Here is a 13,283-nt window from a genome sequence, read left to right as displayed (position 1 = left end):
TCCGAATAAAGAACATTTCAAAATCCTCACTGAAAACAGTCGTGGTGTTTTTCATAATATATTGCAACCCACTAAATCTGCAGTCTCCCAAGAAAGTATGCATCGTCTTATCGGTCCAAGAATGGATGCAAGTTGCAGCTCTCATTGGATACAGGACATTTGGAATTCGAGGAAGGCAACGACAGTAACTCTTGCCTTGATGGCAAGTGATCAGCAGACACAGGACTGCTGCTAATTCGTCAGTGTGACATGAATTGGATCTCTATTGCAGCGCCTGATAAAGCGAACATCATGGCATAATACGCGCAGTGACCTTCCAAAGTCGCAAATGGTGGAATGCCATTTTAGTGTACGTTTCTCTAGCTCAGTCTCCGTACAAAACCGAAAAGTGGAAAATATCTCCCTTTGTTATCCGTACCAAGCTTTTTATGCAATAAATACTAAGATCGTGTCCGAGCAGAATATATTATATACCGCTGAACCATTCAACATTTAATGAAAACTTTGTTTTAATCTTAAAAAATTATCAGAAAAAACTTAGAAACGAATCTGGTGACCTGTTTAATAATCGTCTAAAAAAACAATGCTTAATGTTACCTTAAAAAGGGTACCCTTAGGACAATTCTTTTATAATAATATTTATTAATATTGTTTCAAAATATATTTTTATAAATGCGCATGTCTAGTTAAAATGGACTTTATAATCAAGTATGCCAGAATACATAAATAATACCATAATAACATTTGTAAATAACAAGTCGTTGACTAGACATTCGTCGGTATCGAGAATTAATAATTTGATTTGCTCTTTAACTTTTTCAAAAAATCCTTTGCTTGCTTATCACCTTGTCTATGCTCCAGAGCGCGCAATGCCATGGAATCTTAAAAAATTTAATATGTTAGCATTTTAAACTTAAAAGAAATGAATGTTTACCTGTATACTCTGGTCTAGATAGACTCATAATAATTTGCTCGCCTTTAGATGCTATGAGATCTGCAAACGTTATATAACATTCTGCTATATATTGACTTGTCATTCCAAATAAATCTTTATCCTTAACACTAAATAAAATCAGGCTATCTTCCATCAGGCGTTGATCCGAGTTCAAATTGCTAATATATATAAACAATAATTCAAATATAAGATATGCTTGAATAGAACGATTTACTTACAAGTTAAACTGTTCGTCATAGAGTGGAAAGCAATTTTTATTATGAACGGCCGTTTTTACTGGTGCAAAGCCATTAAATCGACCAGTGGGCATCATGTAGACTTTAACGAATGAATCACATAATCCGGTTTTATCCACAGAAACCAAGCTGCGAGCATTTAATATTTTGAGCTGAAATTTAATGAAAATGGGTTAAAAGGGTATACTGGATCTGAGCAAATATAACAGGCAGAACGAAAAAATAACAACTCCAATTGACACTACAGCCAGTTTTGAGGATGTTCCCGACATGCGAATATACGAATATGCTGAAGAAGATATACTGCAAAAAACTTTATCAAGATCAACTAAGCAACACATTTTTATTATTTTTATACCCTGAACCCATTAGAACTGGGTAAAAGGGTTATAATGTTTTTGTAATGTAGTGTATGTAACAGGCAGAAGGAAGCATCTCCGACCCCATAAAGTATATATATTCTTGATCAGCACCAATAGCCGAGTCGATCTAGCCATGTCCGTCTGTCTGTCCGTCCGTCCGTCCGTATGTTAGATGTAGATGCTCCTAGTGCCTGCGCAGATCGAGTTTGTTTCCGATAATCGATAACTTACTCCGTTTGCAAGCAATCGATAAAAATCTATATAGATATCCTGTTTTTGGGCAATTTCGGTAAATAATAAGAGCTAGAGTCACCAAACTTGACATATACTTCTAAAATAGAATATAAATATGCATTTGATGTTGGAAGAAGAGGGTTCAGGGTATCCCCTAGTCGGGAGCTCCCGACTAGAACCTCTTACTTGTTTCTAACAATTTTTGTGTGTTGTTTTTATGTAAAAGGTGTTTATTTTATATTATAACTCTTGCGTTTCCCAGGTTTATTTTAGCGAGTCTTTCGTGCTCCTCCAGCTGTTGTAATTTAATAATCTGTGCTGTCGCACAGCAGAATCTGTAAAATATGACTAACTTGTCCTTTTTATACCCTGAACCCATTAAAAATTGGTTATAAGGGTATATTGTATTTGTGCAAAATCCAAATGTATGCAACAGGCAGAAGGAAGCATCTCCGACCCCATAAAGTATATATATTCTTGATCAGCACCAATAGCCGAGTCGATCTATCCATGTCCATCTGTCTGTCCGTCCGTCCGTCCGTCCGTCCGTCCGTATGTATGAAGGCAAGGATCTCAGAACCTATGAAATGAAATTTTAGATGTAGATGCTCCTAGTTCCCGCGCGGATCAATAACTTACTCTGTTTCCAAGCAATCGATAAAAATCGATATCGATATCCTGTTTTTTGGGCAATTTTGGTAAATAATAAGAGCTAGAGTCACCAAACTTGACATATAGCTCTAAAATAGAATATATATATATATGCATTTGATGATGAAAGAAGAGGGTTCAGGGTATCCCCTAGTCGAGAGCTCCCGCCTAGAACCTCTTACTTGTTTTCTCATAAGTACTTAATTGTTGGTGTGGCTGGTGAGTAGAGGCATAGCAAGTAGTGCGGTCTGTCGCGAGTTCGAGCCCTACCGGGGCAAGTACTTTTTTTATTTATTTTTGCTGGTGTGGCTGTTGAGTAGAGTCGACAGCAAGTAATGCGGTCAGTTGCGAGTTTGAACCCTGCCAAGGGAACTTTTTATACCCTGAACCCATTAAAAATGGGTATAAGGGTATATTGTATTTGTGCGAAATCCAAATGTATGTAACAGGCAGAAGGAAGCATCTCCGACCCCATAAAGTATATATATTCTTGATCAGCATCTACAGCCGAGTCGATATGGCCATGTCCGTCTGTCTGTCCGTCTGACCGTCTGTCTGTCCGTCTGACCGTCTGTCCGTCTGTCTGTTTTTATGCGAACTAGTTTCTCAGTTTTAAAGCTATCTTAATGATATTTTGCAGAAGTCCCTTTTTCTGTTGCACGCAGCTCATATGTGAAAACCAGCTGGATCGGACCACTATATCATATAGCTGCCATAGGAACGATCGGTATAATATTAAGTTTTTGTATGAAAAAACATTTTGTTTATCAAGATATCTTGCCCAAACTCGGCATTAACTATTTACCCTGTGCTTCTTAGATACGGGCAAAGCACTATAAGCATTATGAAAAGGTTGTGTCTGCAAGAGTATTAGATCTTCGGCGTGCCGAAGATAACCTTGCTTTCTCGTTTTCAATAACTTCAGTTCGTAAATCATTTGGTATCCACAATCGCAAGAAACTGACTTCAGATCAGAGTTCGCCTTTTCGAAATGGAACTCCTTGGTGCACAAATTTATTTCACAGTTTATTTCACAAACTATTGTTATCAATTCATCATACTCGGTTGATTGAAAGTTTGGACTTGCCAAATCAACTTCTGCTAGCCTAAACATCTTCTAAAAAAGTATCGGGCTTAAGTGAACTTTTAGAGTGTTTAATTTCAAAATAAAAGTATATTTTTGATTCATAGGCATTTAAGCTAAGCATTCTAGCTCACTGACCGTATACTTTTTTTCTTGCGTTTCTTTAATTTCTGAGAAACGTAAGCTATAGAGTGCTCTTTGCCGTTTATATCACATAACGATAGAACGCCACCTAATCCTGCCTGCAATGCGTCACAGCCCAGCATAATTACGGGTGAACTGGCTATAATATTCAGTCATGCCGCGAAGTCTCCCTACTTACCGCTGTGTTGACGGTATTGGAACACAAATGATATATTCTACCTTCTCAGAGTCAGTATTTAATGTTCCTTGACAAAGCTTACTCTCAAACAATAAGCTACTTGTTTCAGAGTTTTAATGTGGTTTTCAAAATCACAGTTAGATACTATTTATCATCAAGATTAATAAAAACTTGTTATCATAACGTTCCTGGTATTATTTTATCCATTAATGCACTCAACCTTTGTGCTGAGTTACGCAGTCAAAGTGCTTGACAATGAAGTGGCATAAAGATCTTTTTGGTATAGCGAAAGCCGTATTTTTTTTGATGATACGTCCAACGACATTTGTTAGATCTATACTTGAAATGAAGTACGCATCTTGCAATCGACTAAGTAATCCATCAACCTTTAAGCAATGAGAATCAATAAAAGCGTTTAATACCAATACCATAGGACTACACAATGGAGAATTGCTTTCCTCTTTTACCCTAACGTATAATCTTATTCTGCATAAACTTCTTTTTGTCTGGGTGGTGACGAATGATAATGGGTAAGCTTAAGTGGCTATGATAAACCTGTATAAATATCATGGATATCTAGATTGGTACGATTTGGTCCTAATAAAGTAAACGATGGCAATTCTTCATTGACTTCCTTAATTTGCTTAGTTTGAGTAAACGATATCGATTTGCTTTTAATCATTGACACTCTGTGCGGTTGTACTTCTAATTTAGAAATTACAAATTAGATAAATAAACTTCTTTTTGTAAACTTTTATTAACAATAATATATTTCATAATATATATAATAATATGTTTTATACTAATGTTTTTTTTTAATCCATTATATGATACCCATATTGCTACCATTCCTAAAATTTCTTGTAACTTTCCATCAGCTGTCTTAATTGAACAATTTAATTCCTTGGTTGAGAAATTATCAATTCCTTCGAAACAGTTTTCTCCTAATACACTAACGGATGCTCCTGAGTCTAATAAAACATATGATTCGTCATTTCCTATCCGAATTTTGTCATAGGATCTGTTAACATTCATCTTACTGCTAATAATAGTTTCTAATTCCATTCGTAAATTTAATTTTTTTTTTATACTTCTCTAAAATTTAATATTTTAAAAGATAATTTTTTGGCCTTAGCTTACACTTTAGCTGCTCTAAACGTAACGTATGCAATTCAGTCTCATTAAATTCACATATTTCTTTTGTTTTAGGCTGAGCTAATTGTTTGATTAGGGGTTCCTTCTCGAACGAAGGGGTTACTTTGATAATTGTTTCCCTTATGCTCAGGATTAGTTAACAAGGTTACTTTTTGCTCTCCTCATTGTCTCCGACGGACAGTCATAAATCGAATGATCTATTTGATCAGGGTTCCAACACTTATATTCGGGCTCATCTCCTGCTTTATCATAATTTTGCTCAGATTTCCTGAGAGCACTAACTTTTATTTCCTTCTCACTGTCAGACTCTTCTACATTTACATTTACTTTCCTCATTTCGCTTATGAATTTTCCAGTTGTCTGTTGCAAACGTCAATTTTAGCAATTTTATTAGCAATAAGCTTTTCGGGTAAATGTGCTTCTGACAAAAGATGATCTAAACTGTAAATGCTTTGGGCGAACACTTTTATTTTCTTTTATAAAGTTTGTTAACTTTACAACACCTAATGGTTCTTTCAGTCGTGAATTCTTTGTTACTATGTTACATCCATAAAGATTTCATCAGACGTTTCCTTAAATTGCTCTTCTCTCCCAATATCACGCATCAATTTAAGATTTGTTTTCTGTCTCTCCAAACTTGCGAGCAGTACCCAATTTTAAATCTTTGAAAGGAGCTTCAGGTTCTTGCTTCTTAACACTACACAAATTTTTTCTAATAATCGAGATTCCGATCAATTGTGGCAATTTAAGATGGTTATTAAACTTGTTAACGAAAGTCTAGCTCTTCCTACGCGTACCGCTGCATATTGGCAATCTTTCTCAATATTGTATTATGATTAATCGTAATAATTCTTTATAAAAGTTTCCTCTATGCCATTAGCTTCTATACATTCTGCCTTATTAGGGCTTGGAAAACTTTCTACTTCGACTGCAGGCAATTATTTTGGACTCGGACTCTGCGTGAATGCTGTTGGGCTAACAAGCTTCTTTATTAGCACTTAATAGCGAGAAGTTAAGAATGTTATAAAAATTTCGCGTTTTCTTATAAGTTCATGCACCGGGTTGAATTATTTATGTGCTTATAGCGAGCGTATTGACAATATGCGAAAATGTACAATTTTTAGCGAAGCGATTGATAAGTGATCCGATATAGCGAACATACGAGACAAGAATGCATTGCGGCGGCGCTAGCATTGATGCGCTAACCGCTCAAGACAAAGTGCAAAAGCGCCAAACAAAACAAAATAGTGACATTGCTTGCCTCGCAGGGCAATATGTAACTGAAATGTTATGCGAACATAATACTAATTTAATTTTTAGCTGCTGAGACGAACATACTCCCCCCGTTGAACGATTGAGGTTCAACAGGATCGTTAAGGGGAAGCAGACACAGCTTATTAGTTGCTCGCTTTATGATTCAACTTACTCTTCAGTTAATCAACTTACTCTTCAGTCTGTCCTGATACTCTTCTTACCCTTATACTATTTCTTCCGGTAGTTCTATAGATCCTCCCATTATTTCACTTTCCTCTCTCCTATTAGCTATAAACGGACATGGCTAGATCGACTCGGCTATTTATGCTGATCAAGAATATATATACTTTATGGGGTCGGAGATGCTTCCTTCTGCCTGTTACATACATTTGGCTTTCGCACAAATACAATATACCCTTATACCCATTTTTAATGGGTTCAGGGTATAAAAAACAAGTAAGAGCTTCTAGTCGGGAGCTCCCGACTAGGGGATACCCTGAACCCTCTTATTCCAACACCAAGTAAATTAAAAAAAAAAAGTTCCCTTGGCAGGGTTCGAACTCGCAACTGACCGCATTACTTGCTGTCGACTCTACTCAACAGCCACACCAGCAAAAATAAATAAAAAAAGTACTTTCCCCGGTAGGGCTCGAACTCGCGACAGACCGCACTACTTGCTATGCCTCTACTCACCAGCCACACCAACAATTAAGTACTTATGAGAAAACAAGTAAGAGGTTCTAGGCGGGAGCTCTCGACTAGGGGATACCCTGAACCCTCTTCTTTCAACATCAAATGCATATATATATATATTCTATTTTAGAGCTATATGTCAAGTTTGGTGACTCTAGCTCTTATTATTTACCAAAATTGCCCAAAAACAGGATATCGATATCGATTTTTATCGATTGCTTGGAAACAGAGTAAGTTATTGATTATCGGAAACAAACTCGATCTGCACAGGCACCAGAGGGACCTACAGCTAAAATTTCAAGTTATTAGCTCTTATAGGTTCTGATATCCTCGCGTTCATACATACGGACAGACGGACGGACGGACGGACGGACAGACGGACATGGCTAGATCAACTCGATCGGCTATTGATGGTAATCAAGAATATTTGTATATACTTTATATGGTCGGAGATGCTTCCTTCTGCCTGTTACATACATTTGCACAAATACATAATACCCTTTTTACCCATTTTCAATGGGTTCAGGGTATTAAAATGAGCAATTCCAGAATCACACACGGGGATTGTCATGGCGTTGCTTTGACCAGATATATTTGTAGGGACAGAAAATTGAGTGTGTTATGTGCTAAGTTATGTCATCCAACTGAGCAGATATGTTGAGTATAATAACGGTCTTCCAGGTTTCTTTTAGCACTTTATAAGCACCCGTTTTGTCAGGTATATTTGCAATTTTGTTAATAATATTCTTTGGCCATGAGTTTGTTTGCTTTAAAACCCATACCCCATCCGGGGAGCTACGCAAAGTAGCCTGACGTGTGAAGCATGAAGCGAACACTCATAAGGATTAAACCTTGAGAAGTTAATATGTGAGTTGATATACGCCGATAAAAATCGATATCGACAACCTTTGGAAGGATCTCATCATAGTCAGGCACCCCCAAGTTCATACTTACTAATAATCCAGAATCTGTAAATTGTCCGGTAATTGTAAGTTGCCCGAAATGTGCTGTGGATTGTTCTTTTTGATTTCTATACCGATCTAGATAATATTGGTGGATAAGATCAGCAGTTTCGAGAGCATGGAGGTCTATTATACTTTCAATCTCTGATAAAATTTTAACATCAGATGTTTTTGCTTCTCCAATTTTAAAGCAAGATATCATAGTGCGGAGAGTTTCCCTCAAGTTTTGAAAAAAAGATGGCGGTCGGCGTTTCTAAAATTAAAATTTATATGATAAGATCCTAGCCGGTTTTAATCTATACTCACATCGAGATTAGACTGAATAAGGTCATATATTATTATTGACAATTCTCCCCAAATACCGTCCAAAATTCTGCCAAAGTTGACTTCATTAAGAGTATCATAAAGCGTCGTTAATGACCGTTCTAAGTACATCATCAGCCTTTCCATAGAATTTGAGTCTTTATGGAGTACTTCTGCCCCTTCTGTTAAAAATCTACGAATAGATGGTGACATCTTGCGGGCAACATGTTCAATCATTTCAACAATTTGATTACGCTGTGTATCAAGGGCATTATCAATAACAGCTTTTATCGTGTCGGAACACCGTTCAGCCTCCAGATTGGTTCTGTATTCTCCTATTCGTCGAATCACATCATCAGCACCCAGTTCCTAAAAAATATATTGATAAAATATTTATTAATAAATAAAAAATATATTAATCATATTAATATTTTAATTTTTTTGAACTAATTCCTTATTCAATAAAGTTCGAAAAACATTTAAATCTACAATGCTCAAATATATTTCTCTTAAATTTTTTTTTATCAATTCCAAAATAAAAAAAATATCGATAATTTCTAGATTTTCTATATATTTTCAAAAAGTATTGATAACAAAACAAGTAAGAGCTCTCGGGAGCTCCCGACTAGGGAGCTCCAAATGCAGCTCGAGCTACGCACTCGTTTGAAGTAAAAAAGATAAATTTAAAAAAAAAATGTTTCCTTGGCGGGTCTACACTCCACAGCCACAGCAGCCAAAAAAACAAAAATAGTTTCCTAGGCAGGGTTTGAACTCGCGACAGACCACACAACATGCCACCACCTCTAGTTGTTGAAAGAATTCGAAGCAGACGCGCATGAATGTGTGTGTACATGTATACAGAAATTCTTGGAATTTGCGTCGCAAACACGTGCGTAGTCAAAATACCGAAAAACAAAACGAAAACCGATCTTGATGAAATTTTCCTACAGTATATATTATTGTACCATAGAATATTTGTGTATTCTCAGAAAGTTAATTGCATTTAAATTGTGGCTTAAATTGGTGGGCAATACAAATTGGGTTATTAACTTGATTTATAGCTCTAAGGTGGCAGCGGGGAGGTGGTGATAGGTATAAAATTAAAGATACTTGATATATATATAATATTCTAGAAGCAACATATCATGTAAGGTGACTCTAGCTCTTATTGTTTACCTAATTTGGTCAAAAAACGGAAAACGGAGTAAGTTATCGATTATCGGAAACAAATCCGATCTCCGCAGGCACTAGGAGGATCTACAGCTAAAATTTCAGTCTTGTCTCTAACTCTTATAGGTTCTGATATCCTTGCGTTCATACATACGGACGGACAGACAGACGGACATGGCTAGATCGTTCGGTTCTAGGTCGAGTCCAATTTTTTTTTTAATTACTGTCAAAGCAAGCGAGCTTATAAAACGATCGGTTTTTTGTGTTGGTGGATTTTTGGTTCACTGGTTTAATTAAAGCAGACTTTACAATTTATTTCTTTTATATATCTTTCAAGTCCCAAATATTCCAAAAATTGTTGTAGCAGGTAGAATGTGAAATTTCCAAACCAATTTTAGTCAGCATTAATATCCGATTTAGCCATGTCCGGTCGATCCCAGAGAGTTTATTTAAAGTTCCCCGTTTTAATGAAATCGGTAAGTATCGCATTTTGATTGGGGTTTTTGTCATTTCTCAAAGCTTATAAGAGCCTTATTTTAATCGTATTTACCATTAAAATCAATGATTATGGGGCAATAAGTATTAAAATTATTAAAATTGTGGAGTTAAGGTATGACGAGGCACAGTTGGAGCACAAGCTGCAAACAGCCCGAAGCTGACTTTAGGGCATCTCCTACTCAAACAATCTTACTTTCTTTTAAATATAATAGAATTATCATCAAGCAAGCTTATGAAAATACTGATGCAAAGGTCAATCAATATGTATATAAAAACGCACAGCCCAAACCGGCGAGCTAAAAAGCTGAAATTTTTACTGTAGTTATGATGTTTTAGGTTTGGCCCTATTTGCATCAAATTGTTTTTAAAGCTCTACATAAGAACTAAATTAATACGTGCTTCAGAGATCTGGGCCATTCCACCCATAACAGTGGTTAATTAGCGAAAAACGGTTGTATGAAAGCTTTTTGTTCGCCTTCCGATAGGCTGCAAAAACATGTTTAAAGATCTTTATAAGAATTTATTTGATACTTTGTTGGATGCGTATCAAAGATTTAATAAACGAAAATTTATTATTCAGCTTCAAGGTCAAAGGTATGGTGGGTGAAGTTTCGTGATCAACCTTATTTCCAAAGATCTATACGAAAAATCATTTGAGGCGTGTTTCATACTTTTCGCACAATCCAAACTTCCTCGGTAGAAAGTGCGATTTTAAGATATTTTTGGTGAATGTTTAAGTTTTGTCCGATTTGCTTTAAACTTATTTACAGAGCTCTACATAAGAACTTAATGAATACGTGTTTCCCGACTAGGGGATACCTCCACCCTCAACAGTGGTTAATAGACGAAAAACGGTTGTATAAAAGTTTTTGTTTACCATCCGATAGGCTGCAAAAACATTTTTAAAGATTTTGTAAGAATTTATTTTTAAGATTGGTTTAAAAAGTTTTGCTTTAATATTCAAAGCTCTACATAAAAACTTAATGATTACGTGTTTCAGTGATTTTGAAATTCCATGCAACAGTGGGAAATCGGCGGCAAACGTTTATATGCAAGTTTTTTGTTTACCGTCGGATCAGTGCCAAAATAATTTTTTAAGTTTTTTGCGGACGTTTATTTTATATATGCCACGGACGAGGACGAGACATAACCGCTAATATAAACCTAAAATACGTTTCCGACAGGCAGAAGTGAGCTTTTTCGACATAGGTAAGTATAAATATTCATGAACAACATCAATAGTCAACATAATCTTTTCATGTCTGTCTGCCTGTTCGTATGTATAAGCGCGTCTAGCTCAAAGATTAGAAGATAAAATTTTGATCGTAGGTGTATGTTGCCCGGAAAGACCGAGATTTAAAAGAACGCTAACTACACCATTTCTACGTCAAGAAAACAGTATATCGACATTCTCTCATTTTTTCTACCCTGAACCCAATGAAAATGGGTAAAAAGGGTATAATGTATTTGTGCAAATGTATGTAACAGGCAGAAGGAAGCATCTCCGATTGCATAAAGTATATATATTCTTGATCAGCATTAGCAACCGAGCCGATTTACCTAAGTCCGTCTGTCGATCCGTATGTATAAACGCAAGGATCTCAGAGCCTATAAGAGCTAGAGACTTGAAAATTTAGCTGTTGGTCCTCCTAGTGCCCGCGCAAATCGATTTTGTTTCCGAGTATTAATAGCTTGCCTCATTTCCAAGTAATCGATAAAAATACTGAACTCCTGTTTTTGAGTAAATTTGGCAAATAAAAAGAACTAGAGCCACCAAACTGGACATGTATCTTCTAGACTAGTATATACATATATAACAAGTATCTTTTATGTTACAGCTATTACCTCCTTCCCGCTAAAACCACATATCTATAAATAAAGTAAATAAACCAATTTATAATGCCCCCCTATTTAACCCACAATTTAAATGTAATTGACTTTTTAAGAATATACAAACATTCTATAGTGCGTTAAGATCTATTGTAGAAAATTGCATCAAGATCGATTAAGAAATACAGAAGTTATTAAAGAAAGCATGTTTTGGCTGGCCTCGAGTTTGGACAGCTAGGGCAAATTTCTGGATTTCTGTATACATGTACAAATACATATTCACATGCACATTAAATTCTATCAACAGTAATTGCTATTGTATTGTTTACTGTGCTGATATTTTAATCCGTTTTTCTCATTAAGACTCAATTATTATTATCCAAGAAGAGGCGGCGGCAACTGGTGTGGTCTGTTGCAAGTTATTTTATTTATTTTATTTTATTTTGATTACTTCTAAAGCAAATGAGCGCATAGCGCGAGATGCATTTGTTGTTCGTAGAAGGGGGTTCAGGGTATCCCACAGTCGGCAGCTCCTGATTAAAATAAAAAACCTGATGTGTTTCATACTTTAAAACCGAATTTCTATTTGTTCAGTCCTGTGGAGATTTGCGTTCGTTATTCACTGCCCCACTCGTTGTAGGTTATCTAAATAAGTTTGGAAATCTGGGGCAGTAACCAGCAGATTGTCCGATAAACAAAATCATTGGACAACAATTCGGTGGTAATTACCTTGTCCATCAAGGAAACTATCCTATCCTCCCTAGACAGCTCGCATGAATGTAGGGATGACCATTCGATGGTCTTCACAAGCACTTGAGTTCTTTACGTTCATATTATTTTATTTAGAGAAATTGGTGAACAAGCGTAAACTTATGATTATTGTACATTTTCCGACATGTATTTCAAAGACAACGAGCAACAGCGAACACATCTTTTCATTGACTCTTCTAGCTTAAAACTGAGCTTCTCCTTCTTGTATTTTTATCGATAAATCTATCGTGGATTAAATATCCATAGCAGGGTACATTTTCCGACATGTATTTCAAAGACAACGAGCAACAGCGAACACATCTTTTCATTGACTCTTCTAGCTTAAAACTGAGCTTCTCCTTCTTGTATTTTTATCGATAAATCTATCGTGGATTAAATATCCATAGCAGGGTTGCATATGATAAGTGATTTTATATTACCAAATGCCTGTTTAATTTAACTGATTGTAAGTTCGACCACTCCTAGTTCTGTTTCCAACTCCTACACTCGGCCATCCTGACTCTTCATTCGACCCGAATGACGACTCTTCTGTTAAATTAGCATTTGGCTCCCATTTTTTCATGTATTCTGCTACAGTTGTAGTTTTCCCTGGACCTTCGTGGTCGCCTACCTTTTTTACGTCATATCTACCATGGTTTTGAATCTTTACTATTTTATATGGACCAAAGAATTTAGGTTTCAATTTTAAACCAGTACCATACTGTGTTCTCTTAATGGCTACAAGTTCGTTTATTTTATAATTGGACTCTTTTTTGCGATGTTTATTAAAAGATTTTCGGTTTTCCTGCTGTATTTTTGCTATA

The 13,283-nt window shown here is 36.0% G+C and overlaps 1 protein-coding gene across 1 annotated transcript; it reads right to left on the bottom strand.

Moving 5' to 3' along the window:
- Positions 1-651: 651 nt before the first annotated feature.
- LOC115760370 (protein unc-13 homolog 4B-like) lies at positions 652-8,526 on the bottom strand. Its single transcript, XM_030701663.1, has 6 exons — positions 8,215-8,526; positions 8,044-8,161; positions 7,901-7,986; positions 1,174-1,343; positions 935-1,113; positions 652-881 (listed from the first exon to the last, which is right to left on the bottom strand). The coding sequence occupies exons 1-6, from the start codon at positions 8,446-8,448 to the stop codon at positions 790-792; spliced, it is 879 nt and encodes a 292-aa protein (XP_030557523.1). The 5' UTR covers positions 8,449-8,526; the 3' UTR covers positions 652-789.
- Between the last annotated feature and the right edge of the window lie 4,757 nt (positions 8,527-13,283).

The sequence above is a fragment of the Drosophila novamexicana genome, unplaced genomic scaffold (genome assembly GCF_003285875.2).
Source record: "Drosophila novamexicana strain 15010-1031.04,08,12 unplaced genomic scaffold, DnovRS2.1 tig00000434-arrow-pilon, whole genome shotgun sequence".
In the NCBI taxonomy this organism is placed as follows: Eukaryota; Metazoa; Arthropoda; class Insecta; order Diptera; family Drosophilidae; genus Drosophila; species Drosophila novamexicana.
Note: the sequence above shows the minus strand (reverse complement) of the source record. Positions and strands in the feature narration are given on the sequence as shown.